The sequence below is a fragment of the Xenopus tropicalis genome, chromosome 3, assembly GCF_000004195.4.
Source record: "Xenopus tropicalis strain Nigerian chromosome 3, UCB_Xtro_10.0, whole genome shotgun sequence".
Taxonomy (NCBI): Eukaryota; Metazoa; Chordata; class Amphibia; order Anura; family Pipidae; genus Xenopus; species Xenopus tropicalis.
This window is the reverse complement of record NC_030679.2, coordinates 34,050,666-34,071,691: the sequence shown is the minus strand read 5'-3', so window position 1 is coordinate 34,071,691 and position 21,026 is coordinate 34,050,666. Positions and strand designations below refer to the sequence as shown.

At 36.8% G+C, this 21,026-nt stretch overlaps 1 protein-coding gene across 2 annotated transcripts in view; it reads left to right on the top strand.

Moving 5' to 3' along the window:
* The window catches only part of tenm2 (teneurin transmembrane protein 2), a 712,086-nt gene that overhangs the window by 393,474 nt on the left and 297,586 nt on the right, over positions 1-21,026 (top strand). For both annotated transcript variants that reach the window (XM_031898791.1, XM_012959675.3), the window contains exon 5: positions 17,927-18,165. In XM_031898791.1, coding sequence (XP_031754651.1) covers positions 17,927-18,165 — 239 coding nt within the window. The remainder of the gene's footprint in view (positions 1-17,926; positions 18,166-21,026) is intronic.

Here is a 21,026-nt window from a genome sequence, read left to right as displayed (position 1 = left end):
GAGGGGGATCAAGGACAAAAACTTCTCTGAAAAATACTTTGTTGGCACAGCGTTGCGCAAAAAACGCAAGCTATTCTAGCGAAAATACGTGGCTTTTTTGCTATGTCGCGCTAAACGCCATGAAAACGGGATTTGTGGAAAAACGCCATGTGTGACTTGTGCGGCGTATTGTACAATACTTTTGCGACGATAAAAAACGCGGCGGAAAACGCCGCGCGAACCCAAACTGCAAACATACGCGTTCGCGAACACCCGATGTTCGCGCGAATTTGTTCGACGCCGAACAGTTCGCTACATCTCTATTTAATAATGGTCTGCAGGATGCAAGAACTTGAGATTCCTCTAGAAAACATGACTTCTTTATAGTGTTTTCACGTACTCTATTATATAGAATCAAAGTCACAAATTTCTGCTGAACCTGCATATGCAAATCAGCAGTCAGAATTGAATTAAATGAGACTGTAAAGTGAATGTCATTGAACTGAGAATGTAGTCCGTATGTTTCACAACTGGCTCAATCAGTCTTCTTCGTAGCAGAAACCATAGATTTTGGACGTGCCTTCATCCTCTATTCATGCATTCCGTGCCTGCATGTGATTACTGCAACCTTATCAGTTCCTTATAAATGATTTCCATTCCATTCCCACATCACTCGTTACTTCTGTTTGTGACCATTTTAATGTGTAAATGAAACATTTTTCTTAAATATGCTGTCAGTTCTATTGTCAGTTCAAGGCAATGTTAACCTGACCATGTGTAATCAGGATCATCGTTCCTGCACCATTCTATACAGTATGAGAAAAAGTAATTAAAATTCTTTAAATTTATTTTTAGCTCAGTTTATTTTTTTGTTAGAAATAACAATAATACTTTTGTTTTCTGTATCCAACCCCTGCGATAAAAAATATGAATATTTTTGTGGAGCCATATTTTCCAGAATATATTTAAGATTTGAGGTCTTGATACCAGATCTGCACAGAGTTTAAGATCAGGGTTTTGATTTTTCATCTTTTTGTTGTTAAGTAGTGATGAGCGTATCTGTCCCATTTCGCTTTGCTGAGAAATTGTCACCCGCGGCTATTCTTTTGTCGCCCGCAGCTATTCTTTTGTCGCCCGCGGCTATTCTTTTGTCACGCGGCTATTATTTCGTCGCCCGTGGCAATTTTTTTGTCGCACAGCTATTATTTATTCGCCCGCGGCTATTTTTTTGTTGCGTGGCTATTATTTCGTCGCCTGCGGCTATGATTTCGTCACCCATGGCTATTCTTTTGTCGCGCGGCTATTGTTTTGACGCCCGCAACAATTTTTGGATGCACAGCAAATTTTTTCATCTGTCTCGCGAAACAATCTGCCAATGGTGAGACGCAGAGATTCGCCGTGAATCCATGCCTGGTGAAACATTTTGCCCATCCCTATTGTTAAGCCTTCATAGTTGTGTTTTACAGAATTATCCTTCAGACTGATAATACTTTTACCCAAGCTTCAGTTTCAGCAGAGTAAAAAAAAGTTCTCTTGTAGCTTTTTGGTTCACTCTTTTTGTCCCTTCTATTTTAAAAAGATGCTCAGTCCCTACTGATGAAACTTAAATCCATAGAAAGCTGCTGGCACCATACTTAACTGTAGGCATGGGTCAATTACCAAAAGTTTTGCAAGACTTTTGGTAATAGTAATTCAGTTGTGAAGTTAAAAAAGGTTTTGGGAAGATATAAGACCAAAATGTGTTTATGGGTAAATATTAAAAAAAAAATAATAATATTAAATATTTTTTGCACTAAAGAGGTTCTTATCAACACATTCAAAACAAATTACTAGTCTATTGAGAAGCCCTTTTAATGAACAAGCTGGTCCTTCTTTTAGCTGAGGCCTGTGTTAGGCTTTGTAATAAAGAAATCATAGCAACTAACTTATATCTAATTATAAGTGAATGGCAGAGATTTTGTTCTGTTTATTATTTCCTAACAATAGGCAAAAAGTATGTTCAGCATAAGCCCTATTCTTTGAACTAGTGCTGAAAAATCCTGTTCCTATTATATGGGGTACCTAAAAAACATAATCATCATGTTATAATTCTGCTTTTTACCAGCAGGGTCTCAATAATAGAATATTGCATAATGGCACTGTTTGAAATCACAGTGCAAATATACCAGCCAAATAAAATGATTTACTAAAAGAGAGGGACAAACTGCAACAGTTGGCTCTGCAAAATGTTAAAGTTTAAGGATAGAATACTTAGGCAACCAGCATTTTTACTTTTTTCCCCACAAGATTTTTCACAAAATTTGGATTTTAAAATAACGATTTGTTATACAAAAATTGAGAGCAGTGCACAAGGGTCTAAATGCTTTCTGAAGGAACTATAGTGACTGTTCCCTGTCTCTTCCATGTACATTTGTCTGTAACCTCAGACCTGGCAAACTTACCTGGTAATCCATTTTAAAGTTACCATTCAACTTTCTTAACAACTTTAGTGGGTGGTTTTTATCCCAGTTCAAAGGTCCCATTTGTAGCAGCATTATGTGATTGATATAAAGTGTCAAGCAGAAGCAATATAGCGAACATTTATTATGCTTAAGGTGAAAAAAAAGGGAATGGGTATTTTTTTGAGCTCATCTTCTACTGTTACTGAAATTCGCAGACTGTAATAGTCTGAGATTAAAAGACAAAAACCTTATACTGAGGTATGTGAATTGTATTTTAGTAATTTTCATAACGGTTTTGTGACCATTAACATGAAGGGTGTACCTTGTTCAGAAAGAATTTTCTTTTGGATATCAGTAGGTGCAAACATCAGGAATAATGCATTTGCAATGCTTTTTGGGTAAACGTTCCTTAGTGGAACTACCTCTTTTGGAGCATATTTCCACCCCTTAGTGGAGCCAAACAGTGCAGTAAAGTTATTGGCTTTATTTGAGATGCATGTCACATATAAAATGAATACATTCAATAAATAAATAAATAAAGCAAAAACTTTACTGCACTGTTTGGCTCTCATGTGGTTCATTTAACCCTTATATGATAACTTTTAGTAGAAGTGCTGAACATACCACCCTGTATGGGTAGCAAAACTACTAAGCCTTAAAGGAAATCAGAGATACCTATTGCTTTCTGACTCTTAGCACTACCACTTTAAGCAAAGAACTTTAAAGAAAGTGCTCTGGGGTAAGGTAGTGCTCAACCTGGGCCACCCATTGGATCAGTTTGGCTTGCAAAGTCTTGCCACTGAATTGGTAAGGCATGCAGAAACTGGTCAATGGCCACTTCTTCAACAAACTGTGCAGGGGTTGACTCCTCTGAAGTCATTTTGTATAAAGATGTATTTAGGTCAAGGCATCTGAGATCTTACAGGTTTGACCACATCAACTGCCCAGTCAACATTATAGCCATGGTCATTCTCAAATGGCCCGATATTTCCACTTTTAGCTTTGGGAACTGTTTTGCTTCATAACCATTTATATCAAAATATACCTTTTGGAGCTCACCAGAAAAGCAATCACCCTGACCCACTGGTCACTTGGTAGATAATCCTGCTCTGTTACTCAAACATACCTCCATATTATCCTCTAGTGATGAGCAAATTTTTTCGCCAGGCATGGATTCACAGTGAATATCCGTATTTCGCCATTGGCGGATTGTTTCGCGAAACTTCCGTTAAAATTTGCAAGGGGAAAATTCGCGGCATGGAAATTATTTTTGTCGCGTGTCAAATTGAACGCGGTCATGTCAAAAAGAGCGGGTGACAAAAAAATAGACGCGGGCGACAAAAAATTCACGTGACAAATGTATTTCGCAAATTTTTTGCTGTTACCCAAATTTTCTTGCCATTTCATGAATTTTAGGAGAAGCGAAACGGGACAGATTCGCTCATCACTATTATCCACTGATATTATCTTTTTTTGTAAGGAGGCTTGCACACATAGATGAGCTCTCCCAGTAAAGTGATCTCTTCATAGACTGAATTCATCTCAGAAGCTGTTGGTTTATCTTCTATTGCTCCTGTCGCAATATCATTAGAGCCTGTAGGTCATACAACACATTTGTTGCATTTAGAACTAACAGCTAATTATCAATGTCCACCTCAGGGATGAGACATAAGGATAGTTTGAACTTATTATAGTAATAACAATTTACTTTATCAGGAATATCAGACTTTACAATCACCCCTATATGTATATATATATATATATATATATATATATATATATATATATATATATATAAATGAATCTTTCAAAATCATTGATTACTAATGGATGCAGCTGTACTCTAACTGAGAAATCACTAGAACAAGCAGTATAATTTATAGAGCTGAAGGCACGTCCTATTACTTCATGGCAAAGCTAACATGCTATTAAATATAAAAAGGCTTTTATATTGAATATTCATTGTTTTTTGAGGTCTTCATCTAGACCTGTAAAACCATTTAGGAGAAATTCTGATTTATCTGCAATGTCCACTTGTAATTAAAAAAACGGCATATTATTTTTTAAAATTTCATCCTGCATTAATACATCGTAACTTTGCTTTGTCAGGCACAAAATCACTGTATCCCTTAGGCTGAACGTGCCTGCGTGGGTGTGCATAAACACTTCTATACAACGTGAGGCGATAATTTAATTAACGGTATTTCTAATCAGCCACACAGCTTCCAGTACATTTTGCCACAAGTGATTAGTGAAATATGAAACTGCAACTATTGGGTTTTTAACGCTTTGTCCTTTACAGAAGGCATTTTGTTTTTTGCATTATTTATTTATTTAGCTGCTGCCTGCACATATCTCCTTTCAATTCTATTTAAAGCTGTGACAGAACAAGTTGCCTAAAGGCTGGCACCTGCCTTTTAGTCTAACATGCTACCTTTCTGTCAGGCAGCTTTCAATTATTGTGCTTCTGCGCATCCAACTGAATCTTCGTCAAGAGATGCAAGATGGCTGTGACAAGGCTTTCTGGTACTTAAGGCTATATGGATGACAGTCTACCTCTAACACTTGCTTAAAACGCTTTGCCTGAAGGACATATGGCAGCTTGTGCTGTAGAAAACCAGGACTTTGCACTGGACAATGTGCCTTTGTCTTTCATTCAGTGTTTGTATGGTTTTATTTGTAATACTTTAAACTGGTGGAAATACTGGCTTGCATTCAGTTTTGGGGAAAGCCTTAACAGAAAATGGGCAAAACATATGGAGTAATAACCCATAAAAGGTCTTTTTGAATAAAAGGTCCTTTGACCTTAATTGTTATCTTAAAAGGTTGTAGTCTGCAAGTCTCAGAATGCTAGGGTCAAGTATACCATTCAGCTGGGTACACACAGAGGTTCTATATGTTTGCAAAAAATATCTGGCCAGGTATCTCTATTTCATTGGATATCATGCGGATAACTATACGTTGCCTAAACAATATTAGTATTTGTGATCCATGGTCGTTTGTTCAAAAGGTTTTAAAAGATGATCACTCAAATGGGATTTTAAAATTGTAGCTTGCGATGTATGTATGTATGTATGTATATCTTTATTTATAAAGCGCTACTTATGTACGCAGCGCTGTACAGTAGAATACATTAATACAAACAGGGTGTTAATAAGATAATAGATAAATACAAAGTATAACAATAAATACAGATAAATGTATTGCGGTGAGCAAAATGTTTCACCAGGCATGGATGGAGCGTTTCACCATTGTTGGATTGTTTAGCAAAACAGACGCAAAAAATTGCTGTGTGACAAAAAAAAATGACGTATGCACCAAACATTTTTTTGCCGCTCACAATTTTTTTGAGGCCCATGACAATTTTTTTGACATTCACAAATTTTTCCACGGCGAATTTTTGCACTTGTTTTGTGAAACAATCCGCCAATGGTGAAACATGGAAATCCGCTGCAAATCCATGCCTGGCGAAAAATTTCGCTCATCACTAGCTGCGATTTTAAAATCTTATTTGAGTAATTTTGCTACTGATTTCAGGTCATGACACTAACTACTGTAACTTCATCTTCTCTTAGGCATTTGAGTATTGTGTGCATGAATTACATAGTTAGACTAGCAAGTTAGACCAGGTGAAATCTGTTATTGAGTCTCAGTATGAATATACTGGCTATAGCCAGTACATTAGGTAGATGATTGAGGTACAGATATGGAATCTGTTATCCGGAAACCCATTATCCAGAAAGCGCTGAATTACGGAAAGACCATCTCCCATAGGCTCTATTTGAATCAAATATTTAAACTTTTTTTTAAAAAATGGTTTCCTTTTTCTCTGTAATAATAAAACAGTACCTTGTATTTGATCCAAACTAATATTTAATTTATCCATACTGATTGGAAAACAATCCTGTTGGGTTTAATTAATGTTTAATTATTTATTTAGCAGACTTATGGTATGAAGATCCAAGTTAAGGAAAGACCCCTTATATGGAAAACCTGGCTCCTTCACATCCTGGATAACTGGTCCCATACCTGTACTGGCAAATGTATAAATAGGGACAAATTTATTCATTTCCGAGTTTGAGTATGATTTTGCCATAATACACGGCTTAATATCAGCTGTGCCTTTTTTGTGATCCAAAATGTTCTTTTAGATCTTTCTTATTTAAAATAAACACAAGCAAGATCTTGAAGCAATTTGTGAAAACTATGGAAAAATTATAATACATTTATCTTCAAACCAGTAAGCTGAATGATGTGCCATGTGTCCCTGCAGATGAAAATCCCAAAGAATAATAATTGTGTTTGATCCCAGCAGTATTCTTACCATTTACACATTCCTACATTGGGGGAAAGGTATTGTTTTTACATAACTCTCCAAAGAATCAACACATATTAGCAATTTTTGCCAAAGGCTTTTTAAAGCACAATAGGATTGTTATCAGTTTAAGAAGTACAGAGATGGCTGTTATCTTCTGAAAGTCTGATTCCAGCAAGGTTATATATTATAGAGTTATTAAAAGGCAGGATTAACCTTGAATTCATCCTCTATTGCAAATCAATAAAATATTTTCATACCGTGTATCACCTAATTCCACCCATTGTGTACAGAATCTTAACACATGGCTACAAATGGTTTTGTAACAACAAGAATTGGAATGAAAACAGTAAAGGAGAATGTGTTTGTTTAACCTATTACAGCCATCTTAATCTTATAGGATTTGGTAAATGATACATTTCAGAACTGACTCAAAAATACTAAAATATATCCAAGAAGATACTGGAATAAAGGAAATACTGGAAATATAGCAATTACAGAAATTATTATTTTATTATATGAGATAAGCGGGGTTATTTACAAGAGCGTGCCCCTTAGCCCTGTCCTTAGTACCCAATGCAGACTGCATGTCCTGCCACTCTCTACCTTGTGGGTTTGAATGACATGCAAGATAGAGGAGGGCAAAGTGATACCTACGATCCTCCCCCCTGCCTCTCTTGGATCATGTGCTAACACAGTCATTGCTTTATCCAAAGGTCTTTGAGTTCTGTAACAGAGTGCAGAGGGCCGTGGCCATTTGCAGATGGCCAAACACAGCATGCAAAGAGCAAAAAAAAAGTCTGATTGCAGCTTCTTTGCACTTTGCATGCTGTGTTTGGCTTCCCAAATGAGGCCTATGGTCTGTAATCCCATTTAAACATTTTAGAATCACTCAACATCTTGTACATGTCATGTCGTAGCTGATCTTATTGGCAGTTGTTACCGTTTTAGTGCCTGATATTATTCCAGTATATCAAACAATAATCCAAAATTTTATAGTATAATTGCACATTAAGAAAATTTATATTCTTTGTGACATTTTATATTTCCAGCCATGAAACATACATCCCTTTTGTACTACTCACTTTTATAGAAAGGTAATGGACAGTTTTTTTTATGGACACAGAAATATTTTATTTGCCAAAAAATATTCAGAAATCCATTAAATTGCATGCCCCTAGTTGGGAAACTAACAGAGTTATAAAATTAGGCTTTGCCATCTGTTATGTGTTGGGTAAGTCTGTTGTTTTTGGCAGATGCTGAAAGAATACTACTGGCCTTAATACATGAAGCCCACTGTAAGGATTGGCAAAGGGACAATAAAACAATAATGGTCTGGGGCTCTTATTCATGCTTTATTCTATGGCCTTTCTAAAAGCAAATCTTCACATTACAAAGTAATATTGTTTTTCCTATGTCACTTTGTGGAAAGCCATTTTCAGCACATTACAGTAGTATTGATGAGAGAATCTGTCCCGTTTCGCTTCGCTGAAAAATTTGCAAATCTTTCAAAAGATTGTCGAAACGCAGAAAAATTCGCGAAACACCGAAAATGTCTCATGGCAACAAAAAATTGTCACCCGCAACACGCGACTATTCTTTTGACGCGCAACTATTGTTTTGACACCCGCGACTATTCTTGCGACAATTTTTGGAAGTGCGGCTATTCTTGTGACAATCCATGCCTGGCAAAACCTTTCGCCCATAACTACACATTAGTGCTCCCATGTAAAAAGTGAGGTCTTGCTGTGAAAAGAGTAGAAGAACTTATCTGATCTGCACAATGCTTTAACTTCAACCAACCTGACACATAACATCAAGCCAGGCTTGGTTGCCCACTCTAATGCTCTTGTGGCAAATCCTACCAATATCTTCCAATCTCATTCCAATATCTAGAGGAAAGAGGTTTTTATAGAAAACAAAGGAAAATCCAACTTAATACCCATGGTTTTGTGATTAGATGTGGACATGAATATATCCGAATACTTTTGATAATATATAATATTTTGGTAATTTGGCCAGTTTAGCTTCCTGTATTAGAAATTCCTCTATTTCTGAATGTAGTGGGATTTGTGTGACATATTGTTTAGTGCAACTTCAAGGTTTTGGATCTACCTTCTTATTCCTCTGTCTTCTGTGAATTATAAATAGGAAACAGATTTTATCAACCTTTCCAAGGGCTAAGACTGCTCTGGGGATATCAATGTTAACAGACCCAGCTACTTAGAAAAGGTCTCCTTCTTTTAAGCCAAATGTTTTCTTGGCAGTAGTGAAATATCTCACATACTGTACTTAATGCAGGCACGGCAGCAGAAACATATTGTCAGTAAAATTGCTGTAGATTAGTTTAAGCTCTATTATTTACTTGGCTTAGCAAAGTAAACATGCTTAGAATATTTTACATTTTAAAATACGATAGCTATAGGCACTATGCTTTTTCATATGTAAGTATAGGCGCCAGGGTAATCATTTACAATGCTGTTATAAGAGAACACTTTCTAGAAGCTGTTGTGTTCTAGTTGAAAGTGGTTATTATTTAAGGTACAGCATAACTTAAGTTGTTTAATGATTATTGGGAAAAGTATCAGATACACATTTTTTATTTATTTATTTTTGGAAGTTCTCCCAAACAATTAGGCAAGGAGAGCAGGTGGTGAGTTCTCTCATCTCTAATTTATGCTCATCCCATCAGCATTATTGGCCAACCAATAACTGGCAGAGCCCTATTTAAACCCTTCCTTGAACTCACTTGTTTGCCTGAGCATTGGCCTCTGATAGCTTGAACACTGTGGCTTGTGTCTGGTTCTTGCTCCTCTTGCTTTAACTCCAGTTCCTGCTTCAGTCCTGTTCCTGAGTCTATGCTGCCTAATCATGTTCACTCCTCATCGCTCCTGCCTTTTCCTGTCACTTCACCCAATTTGACCTGCTCCTACCTGTTTTGTTCATGAATGGCCACTATTGCTAATCCTTACGTTAAGGACTCACCACCCATCTTACATTTCCTATGCCTAGGCTTAGTGTGGCCTCCATGAATGCCACATCTCAGGAAACTGCTAATGTCCCCTCAAAGATTATTTTACAAGATTCATTTGTTAAATCAGCCCAACCTTATCTACCAAGTTCAAAAATCTCCTAGTTGTTTATAAACTGTCATGGGTGGTTTTCATGCCTGGATTACAACTACTGGTCCCCTCACAGAGCAGTTTTACAACCTGTAAAAGCTCTAAAATGTGAAAATATTTAAAAGCCATGATCTAAAGACTTCCCAAAATATCTGGCAGTATCTAGCAACTTAACTAATGACCATGACCAGGCCTGGACAGGGCTTTAACACAGCCCCTGGTGTCACAACCTCAGGGCCGTGAGTTCACAGACATAGGGCAGGACCCAATCCAATGGGTCAGCGTAGAATCCAGGTGGGGTGCTCATGGTGCCAGTTGGGTCCTGGGATCCTATGCCACCGCTTGCCACCAAATTATGTCACAACCTCAGGGCCGTGAGTTCACAGACATAGGGCAGGACCCAAAGAGCAAACGGTTGGTATTATAGGAAAGGCGTTTATTGGAGAAATGGCAAGTAGCCATCAGCAGGTTCCCATAAGCCAGTAGGTGGTAGCAGCCTGCACTCTTGTTCCTTAGGGAATAGGGAAATACACACAGTTGGGGGGGAATCTTCTTGCTGCAGCTAAGGTAGATTCCAGGGGACCACAGGGGAGGGTGTCCTGCCGTAGCTAAGGTTACACCCCAGACAAAAAGCTCCTTTGGAACTCTTGGCAGCCACCTTTGTAGCCAGAAAGGGAGCAGCCCCTGTCGTAAATGGGGTTTGATTCCTTCTGCCAACCCAAAGGCAGCTTCCAGAGGGTCCAATAATAGCTAATCCCACTGGGCCTATGGGAAGCCACCTAGTGAGCATGCCCAGTTCAGTCCATTGTATCCACCAAACAGAGCACTGCTCTCACAAGGGGCAACCATGTGTATTGTGTTACAGGGTGTGGCTTTGTGTGCCCTCACAATAGGGGCAATCACATGGGGAGGGCCAGACAGAGCCGGCTGGCTACACACAATACACACCTAGATGAGATTAACCTACACAATGCATTTGCTACAACAGGCAGGATGGGGCAGGGGGTACATTTCATCTTAACCACAATATTTCATGTTTTCCCTCAAACGTATATAACTGGTTATGTCACACCTGGCATTTCAAGTACACAAAGGCCCAAAAAACCCGCACCAGCCCAATAAATAGTGACTGCCTATGACCAGTATTACGTACTGTGATACTTGGCAGTGTTCAGCAGTAATGTCACCAGTTATATCATTAGTGGGACTCACCAATCCACAAAAATCCCTTTCCAGTTCTGGGGCTGTTGTATCTTTCCCATTGCTGACATAAAGGCCAGATGTGATCCTAAAACTTGAAGGGTGGAGTATATTCAACAATGGTTCAATAAAAAGTTATTTACTTGTCTGTATATGTTTGTATAAGCACAAAACAAATCAGCAGCTGACTGAGAATCCCTCTGTGTATTGAGGTGGTCCTTATGTAAAAGCCTGATGAAGTTTGTGGCTTAAGGAAGAGACTAGTTTGTTTATACAGATGACTTCTCATTGGACTGGTGATTTGTTTTGATTGTGCTCATACAAACAGTAGAATGTGACTTTTGGGTTCAGATTTTGCTCTGTTTAGTGCAATATATGACATATACTGTATTTCTTAATTGAAACAACAGCAAAAATATGTTTAGCAGTAGCCCTGTTCATTAAATAATTAAATATTATAGCTTATTTTTATGGATACCTGGAGGCTAAGCCAAAGACTAGGAGAAGGTAATAATTAAGATAACAGCCTCAGGGAAGCCAAACAGAATTATCTTCTGCAGAAGAACTACAGTGGCAACATTTGAAAAATAAAGCATCTTTTCTCATTTACTGCCATTGGTAAAGTTAATAGCTGATAGCTGGCATTGGTCTGGTACAGTTAAAATAACGAAAACTAGTATCCACTTGCCTATTTTATCCAACACTCACTTCAGCTCAGGGCAGAGCTCTTGGACCCTGGCTTATTGTACTGGTGAGCTCAATATTTACTATTCTGCTTTAAAAATGTGGAATTATTTTAGAAAGAGATATCTCTCCTAAAACAAACAAAGATTCTCACATATTTGAATCTAAAATGAATCTAAAATGATCAATAACAACAGCATTACATTTGATTTGTGTCTTAATTTAGATCTGTTGTATTGTCATGGATACAATAATCCCAGCGAGAATTGGGTTACAATACAAACACTAAATTGATTTCCACGGTGAATATTTCAAAGCTCACCTACATAATTATATATAAAAAAAGGAATCATAAATGTTTATTTCAAAACACTTCCCACTGCACTTCTTCACAACATGAATGATAGGCTTTGGAGATTACTTTGTTGTACCTGCTTTACATATATTTTTCCAAGGTATTTGAAACTGAAATTGTCTCAAATGATTTTAGAAATTGAATATATATATTATGAAATAATTTGAGACAATTTTCAGTTTTTCAATATACATACATATATATATATGTATGTAGGTTATACATGCAATACACTTGAGATTGTTTGAACTATAAGACCCTTGGTGCTGGTTGTGTTTTATTTTATATTTATATATATATATATACTGTATATATATATATATATGCACGGTGAATGAATAAATAGAATTGCTGTGAAATGGTGTGCTGGTCCTGTATTTACATATTTTGATTTCAGCACCCATCTGTTAACCTGGTTTAGAGTGCGGACAAACAGCTTGACTTTATATATATATATATATATATATATATATATATATATATACAAAAAAAGACCATTTTTTTTGAGAAAGGTCTCAATGGGGACCGAAATGTAACGTTGGCTGTTCATGCGTTTCTAATACACGATTGATCTTTTTGGAATATAACTCGGTGTTGCTGGTCTCTTTTTGGATATTTAAATCATTTACCTTGCACCCGAGGTAAGAGCTGAAGCACAGAGCCACCCTGGGTTCGCTATATATATATATATATATATATATATATATATATATATTTATACAGTGTATATATATATATATATATATATATATATATATATATATATATATATATATATATATATATATATATATATATATATATATATATATATATATTACTTTGCTAGTACAAGCTGTACCAACCAGGAACTTTTCAAATGTTACTCTATTACAAACCCAAGTGTTATAGTTTAGCTCCTAAGGATCACTATAAAGATTCTTGTTGAAATTTGCATTGATTTGGTGAATACTTGCGCTGATGAAGTTTTATTTCCAGCCATGTTCAGCTAGCTTTGCTCTCCTAGACACTGGACAATACTTTTTATAGAGGGATTGTCATACTACAAGAGGGTATGGGAGCTTATAGGAGACAATAAAGTCTAACATAAGGCTGAAGCTACAAATAAACTCAGTAGTACCCTTATGGAAGCTATGGCAAATTAAAAAAATAGTTTTTTTCTTAGTGTAACAGCTTTCATTCAGTTGTAGCATCTTTACAATCAAAGGGGTTCCCTTTTGATATTGAAGCATTAAAAGCTCCCATAGGTTGCAACCCTTGTTTGCCTTTAAATTAACTTCTAGTATATTGTATAAAGTGCATTGCGAAACAATTTGCAATTGGTCTTAACTATTTATTCTTTGTGGGTTTTTGAATTATATTTTTATATTCAGCAACTCTCCTGTTTGGAATTTTACTCTAGCAACCAAGCAGTGGTTTTATTAAGAAGATGGACTATAATTAGGGTCTGAGAGGGTCTGAATAAAAAGATAAGTAATAAAAAGTAACTAGTGATGGACGAAATAATTTGTCAGGCATGGACAATTTTTTTTTTGCAGCATGTTAATTCGTTCTCTAAAAGTAACAATAACAATGAAATTTTGTAGCCTTTTTTAGACCCCCCCCCATTTGAAGCTGGAAAGAGTAAGAAGAATATTCAAATAATTTAAAAAGTAGAAAAATATATAATAAAGACCAAATAAAACTTTGCTAAGAACATATTAAAAGTTAACTTATAAAGGTGTACCACCCCTTTAACAAATTTCAAGACTCCAAACACTCTAGAAAAAGACCAGCAAATTAGCCATGATTATTGTAATTAAATTTTGTGATATTTCTCATTTAAGGCACTATCCTACAGCTATGTATAGAACATCCCGTACGTGGTACAGCCAGAAAATTCTAATAATACTAGTTCTGCACAGAGCGACCCAAAAACAGTTAACTGCCTTATAGGACTTAACAAGTTTAACTTTTACAAAAGCAATAGTGTAATTTATAGAATGCTTATTAAAACCCACATTATAAACCATGATATTTTTGCTCTGGACAGCACAATTATTTGCACAGAACTGCACATTTCTGCATCTCAATTGCTGTAGGATGTGTTAGATATATTCTGATTTGGCCTTAGGGATAAAGAAAAACAGTTCATTAGGACCTTGTGGCTCAACCTCAGAGTTCCTACTCTTGTCCCAAGGGCTTATATGGAAGAACATTGTTAGTGGGAGAAAAGATGTTGAATTGATGTGGTAACAGTTTGTTGTCAATCATTTAAGTTTATCTCAGTTGTTATTGTTTAATATATCATTACAATAGCATTGCAGTGGCTGTAATGATATGAGTTTCGCAAAAAAATATATATATTTTTTATGCAAACTTATGAATTTCATCATATGATTTTTCTTTTCCGAAAAGCAGAATTGACACCTGCCAGCTTCGATGTATTTTTCTAGTTGTAAGCTGTCACATACAGCCTAAAGTTAATGGGATACTGAGAAGCCCAATGAGCCTAGGCAACTTTGAGAGTTCATCGGCTGGTGAAGATAAAAATATATATATATTTTTTTAATGGTAGTTTGTGGGTAGAGCATATAGCATCTTAGCACCAGGTTCTGCTACCATTAAACAAACAGTGATCAAACTAAATGACTTTTTAAGTCTTGGGAAGTACTACTATTCCTGGAGCAGCTAGGAGATGTCATTCATAACAAACAGAAAGGAAATATTTGACTTGCCTGGGACAGGCACAATTGTATTTATTATTGGCTGGCAGCAATTGTTTTCAAATAAATAGAAAATGGCCTTATTGAATAATCACTCAAGTGGTCTTATGTGTTTGAAAGTTTTGCATTTTACCTTTTGTTTTTATTATAGTGTTACATTAAAATATGATCCTGAGCTCTTTAGGTATTTAATTTACCATCAAAAAAATCAAATGAAATGCCCAGTGAGTTCATGAATCAAGCTAATAGGCTGACCCGCTTTTTTAAACACTTGCCCACAGTCAGAGACAATCAGGGTCAGACTGGGCTGGCCTCCACCCCACACTCATTCCCCTCCGGGCTCCCCCTACGCTGAAAGTAAATTTAATTTATGTGTGCTTGGAGGAGGGGGTCAGACGGGGATCCCTGCAGGTAGTGTGGAGGCCATGATGGGTACAGGGGCCCCTGTAGGGGCAGCCCGGGTGGGCCCTGCACCCCCCTGTCCCTGGAGACAATAAGAACAACCAGGATGGGATATAACAGCTTTAATTAACAAAATTGTTAATTAATTAATAAAACATTACATTTTACTCAGAACATAACATATAGAATAACAATAATCTAACACACATAAATATTATACCCCTCCACATGGAATGGGTCCTGGGACCCTTGTCTCAGGAGACCATCAACCTTGGCACACTTGAGCATAAAACTGAGGCATAAGCCCCACCACCCCAGGCACGCATTCCTCCGCATCTGTGCCAAACAAATTAACTGACCTCCTTCCCTCTATATTGAATTAACCTGAGGAAAAACAGGACAGTCCTAGTCCCTGCACCACCGGAAAAAAGGCAGGTACTTTGCTTTCCTGGTCTCCCTAAACCTTACTATCAGCTCCTCCAGCTCAATGCCTTCATGTCTAACCCTTTGTTGTTCACACATCTCTTCCGCAGCCTTCCGTACATAGGCAGGGCCCTTTCCTTATAATAGTTTTGAGCCCCGTTCCATTGTAGCACAGTAATATGCATTGTATTATGCGGGCATGCGATTGGGTGAGAGCTACAGGTTTTATCTATTTATTCGCTGATTTTAATAGTATATATGGTCTTGATAAAGGTCTTAGGTGGAGACCAAAACGCCTGTTTTATCAGCATAATGTAATAAAAGTAATGTTTTATTTTTAAAGGATCCTGGTGTGCATCTTATATTTTTGGATTTTTGGATAACTGCATACATAAAGGTAGCACCCAGGCACTGTGATTTGTAAGCGTGCTGAAAGAGTTTTGGACTGTATATATATACTGTATATATATATATATATATATATATGCAATTGAATATTACTGTTGTTTGGTTGGATAGTAAAGTTCAGCATTTATGCCCAAGAAATTCTCCCATAGGCCACCTTTTTTATTTCAGTGTTTCAGGAACATATAACTTTTGTGTGTCATCTTCAGCATGGTATAATTGCTTGTGGGGGAGTGTATGTTTGCATTTCCTTTTCTGTATCTGTTGATAATTGGATTATTTGCAGAGAATGTACTGAAGTGAAGTCTGTTTGCCTGTGTATAGTATAATACACCATCAGACATGGGGACATTTCCATTATCACATATTTACTTTTCCGTAAATATAGAGGAAGGCAAATAGCTGTGTTGGACATTGCGGAGATCTTGGTGACAATCTGCATGCAAAGCTGTTTTATTTTGCAGATAAAACACCAGTCAGCTTTATTTTCTCTGGGAATGAGTTTTCATGCTTATAGTACAGATATAAGTAAACAGAAGAAAATCAATGGTAAGGCTGCAACATTTTTGTGCCTAAGTGGCACAATTTCTTTAGATTCCAAAAACATATAATTGGATAAAATATTGTGTTCGCTATTAACATGTCAAATACTGCCTTGAAACACAGAAATAAGAGATCAAGCCCTCCTTAGAGATATGAGGCATTTCTGTTTTTCTTCGAAGATGACAATCTTGGCCTAAATTAGAATAACAAATCTGCTTTTACTAGCGGTTCCACGTGAAGTATGATCATGTTTTATTTTCTTTGCCTTGTGCCATTTGCTCGTGTTCATTTCTGTGTTTTTAGATAATTATTATTATTTACTGTTCATGGAGACATTTGAAAAATATTTGGGCCCTGAACTGTTTATTTTATTTAATCTGAATATACATTTCTTAACATATTATTTAGCACTACAGTGTTCTGTATCACTTGGGAGACAAGTGAAGAGTAAAATAATGCAGTCCCAGTCAGTCCACCCCCATAAATAAATAACAGTTCATTACCTCAACTGTGTCACCACTTGTAAATCCCCAGATATTGCTGGATTACAAGTCTATGCAATTGTTCAACATACATGCTGCAGTCCTCCTATTTGGGGACCCAAACTTTTATTGAACAATCTATTGACTTGGTAGTAGCTTGAACATGGGCCCAGTTAAGTAAACATCTGACTAATTTTCAGGCATTTGTTGTTAGGACTTAACACTAAGGGGACTTAACAGTTCGGAAAAAAAACGTTTTTGGCACAAGGAAAAAACTGGGTTTTTTGTTGAGTTGTTATGTGACAAAACCGCAACACAACGGAATTTAAAAAAAATACGCTATCTAAAACCCATTGAGAAGTCAAGGGCAGGTGTCTCTTTTACACCTGGAAGATCTTTCTTTGCTTTGTGGTTTTAGAGGTGTTCAGTTTTTTTGTTTTTTTTTTGTGCTACAATACAAAAAAGCCCTGGTTTTCATGGAGTTTATTTAGCTAATCTAATAAAAATAAATGAAAGGTGCAAAATGTGATATTCTCCTGGCTTCGTCAGAAGTAGGGCATTTGAAATGCTCTTGGATTAAAACAATGAATTGTGTTTCAAGGGGAAAATCTGAACCAATGTCTCTCTAACTAAGGCACAACGTCCACAAAATAAGACAGAGAAGGCACAGAGAATATTTAGTGTCTTAGTGCACTGTGCCTGCATCATCTGTGTACAAACTGGATATGTAGGCCAATGTTTCTCCAACCGACATCAGGCAGTTTCTAAATATAAGCAGCAGGACAGGGGCATTTATAGCTTATAACGTTAAAAATCTTAACACAAATCCCAATCAGTTATTATATTATTTCCTATTGTTGTTCTCTGTAGGCACTTCTTGTTTAAAACATCATCTGGGACAACGCCTTTGTTCAGCAGCTCTTCTCCTGGATATCCTCTAACTTCAGGAACAGTTTACACTCCTCCTCCTAGACTTCTACCCAGAAACACTTTCTCTCGAAATGCCTTCAAGCTAAAGAAGCCGTCCAAATATTGTAGCTGGAAATGCGCTGCCTTATCTGCAATCGCTGCTGCAATCCTCCTTGCAATCTTGCTGGCCTACTTCATTGGTAAGTTATGCTTGTTTTTATTGGCACCTTTTTTTTATTGTACACAGAGTTTGAAAATAAGAGGTAAATGGACAATTTTGTACTGTACTTTGTGTTGATGAGAGACTCTCTATCACACCTCTTTGATGAATGCAGAGGTGTGGGACCTGTTATCCAGAATGCTTGGGACCTGTGGTTTTCCGGATAAGGGATCTTTCCGCAATTTGGATCTCCATAACTTAAGTCTGCTAAAAATTATTGAAATACAGTATTGAATGAACCCAATAGGCTTGTTTTGCCTCCAATAAGCATTCATTATATCTTAGTTGGGATCAAGTACAATGTACTGGTTTATAATTACAGAGAAAAAGGAAATCATTTTATAAAATGAAAATGATTTGCTTATAATGGAGTCTATGGGAGATCGCCTTTCCGTAATTCGGAACTTTCTGGATAATGGGTTTCCACATACGGGATCCCATACCTGTATTGTTGTAATCCATACCACAATTTAAATAACAGTGGGAAACGATCAAGTTTATATTTTTGATAAAGGTCTTTATGTGGGCTAAATCGTTGGATGCACAGACAGGAAAACCTCCTTCCCCTTGCAAGTCTTGTCACTCTTTGCTAGTCAGTTGCAGAGTCATTGTCCCTAACTTTTTGCTACTGGGGCTGCAGCTTAGCAAGTTCATGTACAAAATACCAAACGGATGCAGGTTTACTAGCCTTCCATATTTGTTTCTGCTCGATAACAGTTGTGTTAATAACTCAGATAACAGCACAGAAAGTTTAAGATTTGCAAAGCTGTTTTTGACAATGTAACAATTTGCTACAGTGCAGAAAAGAGCTTTTCCAAAATGTTAGTGGAAAGCAAAACCTTAGATCTCCTCCAAAGGTCTCCCTCCTGGTCTGCACCACTGCAGACCACAAATACTGGCCCATTTGTACTGTACCTCATTATAGAAAGCAATTCAGTGCAGTGGGGTTGGCAACTGTGTTCTTGGACCATTTGATTTTCCAAAGAATTTGGAGTTGAAGCCAATCTGGACCTGGCTGCACATGCTCCTGGTTGGCGACTGCTGAGAAGAAGACTTTAGTCATTGTTAGATGGTTTCTGCCAACTCCACTGCAATAATCTGCTTTTTATAAAGAGGTAAGGCAAACAGGTCATTATTTGGCACCTGCAGTGGTGTGTTTGAGAGTTGGGAGGGAAGCTTCTATGACATGTTAAAAGTTGTATTAAAAGTGAAGTATGGCTTTAAGCAAAATGACTTTATATTCAACCAAAACACGTATTATTAATATCTGCTTTATTTGTCCTCAACTATGATGCATTTATATATGTCAGTATAGATATTCTGCTTAAATTTTGCATCTTAACATGATGAGGATTTCATATGCTTCGGATCCCATTCTGAGCATGTTAGCAGTGGTTAGCTTTGCAAGGAAATGCTTTTTGGCAATACATGTCATGTTATTGCTTATAGATATTCTGCTCTTTCTTAGTCATAAAGCATCTGCTTCTTGATTAAATGAAGAAATGAAAGCAGAGCAGCTACATTTTACTGCCTTTATTGCGGGTTATCTTGCTTGTTAAGCAGCGGAGATGAATTTAGAGAGGTAAATGAAAATGCTTACATTTAAAACAAAATCTAGATGAGCTGAGTTGCAAAGGGGAGTAGTGCCACTTTGTGCCTATGTACAAGATAGGAATAGTGAAAACCATTTGTTCTATTCCTGCATCAAAGCAAATAGAGTGTCCAAATGTTGTATTTTGTTTCCATTTTCTTTCTCCAGTTTACAGTTTATTTCGATTAGTTGCCTCATATCTTATGCACTGCATCCCCCTTCTCTATTTTTCTTACCTTTGTGTCAATCTTATTTCCCTTTCTTTTCCCTTTTCTTCATTTTTCTGTCTTATAAATAGTATCTCTGTGCTTTCGTTAGTTCTCATTTTATTTTTCCTCTCTTTTTTCCTCACATTTTTCAAAAATGTTTCAAAACAAACAGATGGAAAATGTCTGCATAGGATAAATTGGAAATCTGAGGAGTATTTATCTTCCTTACTTTCTTTTCTCTAATATATTTTCCCTTTCCATATGCTACCCTGCATCACCTTTCACATATATATATTCCAGTTTGGCGAGATTCTTTAACATAAAATCTGTCTGTTGGTTAAGTATTCATTCTGGTGGTATAGTTTTCCTTTAAAGGAATACTGTCATGGGAAAACGTTTTTTCAAAATGCATCAGTTATTAGAGCTTCTCCAGCAGAATCCTGCATAGAAGGTCTTTGTTTAAAAAAACAAACAGATGTTTTTCTATTTCATTTTGAAATTTCACATGGGGCTAGACATATTCTTCATTTCCCAGGGTGCCACAACCATGTGACTATGATAAACTTCAGTCACACTTTACTGCTGCGCTGCAAGTTAGAGTGATATCACCCCCCTACCTTTCCCTCCCCAGCAGCCAATCAGCAGAACATTGGGAAGGTAGCAAGATAGCAGCTTCCAGTAGATATCAGAATAGAACTAAATAGTAAAAAATCAAAGTCCAGGTTTGGACTCCTCCAGTTACATGGGAGTAGGAGAAACAATAGGCAATCTGAAAGCAGTTCTAATGTGTAGTGCTGGCTCCTTCTGAAAACTCAGACTCAGACACAATGCACTAAGGCTGCCTACACACCAATATCACAACTACAAAAATACATTTGTTGGTTTAACATAACATTTTAAATGGCAGAGTGAATTATTTGCTATATTTAAGTGTTACCACATTGATGTTTAACGATCAGTGACATACTATTAAATCCCTTTGAAGTGAGAAGACATGAAATACAATTTTCCCATTTCCACTAAAAGACAATTCCATTTTAC